The sequence below is a fragment of the Eucalyptus grandis genome, chromosome 5 (genome assembly GCF_016545825.1).
Source record: "Eucalyptus grandis isolate ANBG69807.140 chromosome 5, ASM1654582v1, whole genome shotgun sequence".
Lineage (NCBI taxonomy): Eukaryota > Viridiplantae > Streptophyta > Magnoliopsida > Myrtales > Myrtaceae > Eucalyptus > Eucalyptus grandis.
Genome location: NC_052616.1, coordinates 37,060,981 through 37,064,975, shown reverse-complemented (window position 1 = coordinate 37,064,975; position 3,995 = coordinate 37,060,981). Strand labels below are relative to the sequence as shown.

Genomic DNA, 3,995 nt, shown 5'->3' with positions numbered 1-3,995 from the left:
AAATGAGAAAAAGAAAGATGTCATTTAGAGTAGAGTCATTTAGATCAAATTGCTTGTTGTGCTATATAAGATGATTGGCGATTACTAGATGTTAAGTTAGCAATTTTCAGCGGCAATTGAATAGAAGAACTACATCGAAATTTGCGCAAAAGTTTAGGATTAAATTAACAAAAATAAAAAGTTCAGGGCTAAATTGACATCCGTATAATATGTTTATGACTAATTTGTAATTTTCACTATGTTGCATTTGCACGATCATAAAGGAAGACCTCTCTATATACAACAGGTCATCAACTTATAACCGCATATTTGGCCTCCATCTAACAATAAAAACTAATATCACCATCTATCACCTGACCCCATTTAATTATAAGAAACCCTAGACTCTTGGAAGCTTCAAGGTAAGCTTAGCTAACTTAGCCGCCTCCTCTACCAATTGTGTCTTGAAACTCTTCGGTTAATGATATTCCTCTCAATTAGTGATGCCCTCGGCACTCTCGACTCGAAGTCCTTTGCTTGCTTGATCGAATCTTTCCCTTGGATCATGGGCTCCCTCAAAGGTCTACAGTTCTTCCCTTGGATCATCCGGGCCGAGTCATGCCGGCCTAACCTCGGCCTAATAGCCGTTGCTAATAGTGATCATTAGTCGTTGTTTGTATAAATAAAAAAGAATTGGGCTTGAATAGGGCCAAGTGTCCCAAGTAAGAAAAGGTTGTACTAGGCCCCAACCCAAACGGGTCAGCGCAAGTGGCTCTCATATATTTCTCTTTTTCCTTCCTTTTTAATTATCGAAAACCATGAAGATGCACGGGAATTTTTCAAACGAATGGTAGTCAATTAGTTGGGGCCGTTGAGGGTTATAGGGAATGTTAATTTGTTAAAGACTTCATCTCGAATTTTGCCTCTCTTAGCTGTCAATCAGACTTCACCAACACCCCGGTTGCTTCTTTTGGTACAAAACGTGAAATCTTCGCCAAAAGAGCTCCCAAAATACGGTGATTTATCAAATACAGTTCTTTTCCCCTTAGATCAAGTCATACTAACATGATTGCCATGAATCATCATAGAAATATAAGTTGTTCTTGTATCAAAACATTTACGAAGCATCACGTGATGGCATGATTGAGAAGATATATAATTTGTGAGTATACAGAGATGACACGATCAATAAAAATAAGTGTGAATGAGTGAATTAAAACATGCAATTTTGTACATCCAATAATCTCACAAAAGTATCCAATCCTAGTCTTTTTTTAAGCACATCGACGTTTTGACTAGGGGTATAGAGGACATTGGAATTGATCCAATATGATGGTTGTGTAGCCAAACATTCTTTATACCTTCAAGAACAAATAAGGGATAATTGATTCAGCCGATGAGGCTTCATCCAAGAGAGGGCTTCCCGCATAACTAGAGCTTCTGCCACAAGAGCCAATTGGCATCTAACTAGGCATGGTTAGATTACTCTATGAAATACAATAAACTATGCTAGGCATCTGTAAAAATTACTCAATGAAATTCTAGAAATGTAGTTCTAAATAAGTCCAATTATTTCAATTTCATGAATTTATCGTAATGTAGCCCGGAACCTCCCCTTGTTTTGTTCCTCATTTTTAAGTAGCAAATACCTGAGCTTTTCTGTATTGTTTTCTCTCTTTTGCTGTTGAGTAGTAGACACCACATCAATCCAACAATACAATGAAATTGAATAAATAAAATACAATTTTGAAAAATTTGTGAAAGAACACATTAAAAAATCCCCGAAGAGTCTACTGCTGTATACGGCTGTCACCCATCTCCAAATTGGACAAGCTCGCAAACTCTTCCCGTTCGCAAACCGCTGTACTCTCACTCTCTCTCCCTCTCCCTCACCGTCCACGTGCTTAAGGTTCGAGTCCACCTGCCTATGTGAATGTTTGGTTTGCATGAATGATCTGGAACGTGATTGCAATTCCAAAAGGCCTATCCCTTTTCTGATGTTTGGAGCCATATATGAATTATAGAACCGTGATTCCACCCACTTCTTGGGATTGCCATTTCCACTACTTAGGCCATGCAATCATCATTATAATTCCTAAGTAGGTTAGAACCATTTGGGCCGATGAAATTAGATTATATTGCTAGATTGGCATTAGGGGTGCCGAATATATTACATGCCCAACTACAGTTGTAACATTAAACGGGTCTCCTAGCTAAACACAGACCAAAAAGTGTCCAAAAGATTGAATTTCAGACCCAGGTGCCCCTGAGGAGAGCATCCACGGGTGCAGTTTCCCCGAACGTCTCGAGCAGATCGGAGCAGGAGGGATCGACCTCTCCTTCTGCTTTGAGCTCCAGCCCCAGCTCCTCCTCTATGTCATCCGATGCCGATATCAGGAGCAACTCACACCCTTCATAGTTTAGGAAGTCCGGCGGGTCGGCCGGGCTGTACCTCAGCTGCCCGAACTGCCCTTGCAGGTGGGCGGGGAACACCGCCTTGCGCTTGCTCTGGAGTCCCCTGAACTGGGAAGGGCCGGCATTATGCTGGTCGGGGTTCTTGATCTGGATAAGGAAGGAGCCTTCTCTTTCGACGTTGAGCGACTCCCGGGGCTCCTGCTTCGCATCTTCTGGAGGGAATTCGAGCTTGTATATGAGATGCGTGTGTGCTTTCTTCCTCCTAGATTTGTGTCTAAGTATGCGGTACACTCCCTCCCCCAACGCTCTGGCTGCAGCCGTGTGGCGGTGTCCCCTTGTGGAAGTGTCATACTCCTCTGCAAGAAGCAACAAGTCCTTCTTCAATCAGAGAGAGAGAGAGAGAGAGAGAGAGAGAGAGAGAGAGAGGAGGAGGAGAAGCAGCGCACCTGCTTTAAGAGCCAACTTGACATCATCGATCTTGGTGGTGACCATCTCCACAAATCCCCATTGGGGTCGGCTCCGTTTGCTCGGGTCTGGAAGACTCTTCTTCCCCATCACTATCAACCTCAACAGCGCCTGCTTCTCGATGTTCACCTCCTGCGTTCGGCATTTACAAAGAGCCTGTGATATCGCGACGTGATAATAGGCAAGTTGTCAGGTCTTATGGTTCTCGTGACCATCATTACCTGGCTACCGTGGCCACCTTCCACGGTGGCCTTGTCACTGGAATTGGGGTCGGCACCTTCCGTGCCGGAGTGGGGATCTTGCTTCTCCTCGACAGGCCTCTCTCTGGACTCAGGGCGGAGGACTATGTAAAAGCGCTGCACGTCGTCGGCACCATGAGCTGCTTCTCTCTCCACCTTGGGCCTATAGAAGAAGAATATCTCCCCTCTTTCCTACAATTAAAACTCCACAACAAGCTCCTTCGCTCACTCCACTCCGTCACCAACTAGCAAACCCCATTTGATTAACAGTAAGGAGACCAAAGCAAGTTTCGAACCTGAATTTCGACTTGGGGATCATTTCTGGTCTTCACTTCCTGGCCTTGACCCATTTCCAGCGCCACTGCCGCAACACAGACATGCAGCAGATGCAAATGGAGGAGAAGTTGAGGGCAAACCAGAGAGAGGACCGCGGACACGTTCGCTTTGTGGATAACCCAGTTTCAACACCGAAGTCTGCCACGTCTCTGTGTGTGCTGCTGTCGCCGACCGAATAGCAGACATGCCGGCGGAACAATGCATTGCAGAGGAACTTCACACGTGTCCCAACGTTTTCTATGTCCATGGAAACACCACGTGTTTTATAGCAGTTTTAACAGCGTTTATTTCCGAATGTTATGGGCACGTTAAAAGTTACTAGCTTTTATGAAAAAGTAACTGCTCTTATGGGAGTCCACTTATCAATATTTACTTGTAATTCTTATATGCTGGAAAGCTCCCCAACTGATGTGGTTGAATGAATGAAACATATGCTATATTTTTGTTAAGCTAACAATACAACCTAGAAGAGGGTAGAATAAGTAGTATGTGGATTATGAAAAGCATTCCTCCAATAGAAGCAAATTATGATAGTTGTATGCATAAGATATCGATAAGATA

At 43.7% G+C, this 3,995-nt stretch overlaps 1 protein-coding gene across 1 annotated transcript; it reads right to left on the bottom strand.

Moving 5' to 3' along the window:
* Window positions 1-2,092: 2,092 nt before the first annotated feature.
* On the bottom strand, window positions 2,093-3,531 carry LOC104446633. The gene is made up of 4 exons (XM_039311856.1): window positions 3,395-3,531; window positions 3,081-3,290; window positions 2,841-2,991; window positions 2,093-2,750 (listed from the first exon to the last, which is right to left on the bottom strand). Exons 1-4 carry the CDS (start codon window positions 3,446-3,448, stop codon window positions 2,230-2,232), a joined length of 936 nt encoding a protein of 311 aa, XP_039167790.1. The 5' UTR covers window positions 3,449-3,531; the 3' UTR covers window positions 2,093-2,229.
* Window positions 3,532-3,995: the final 464 nt, after the last annotated feature.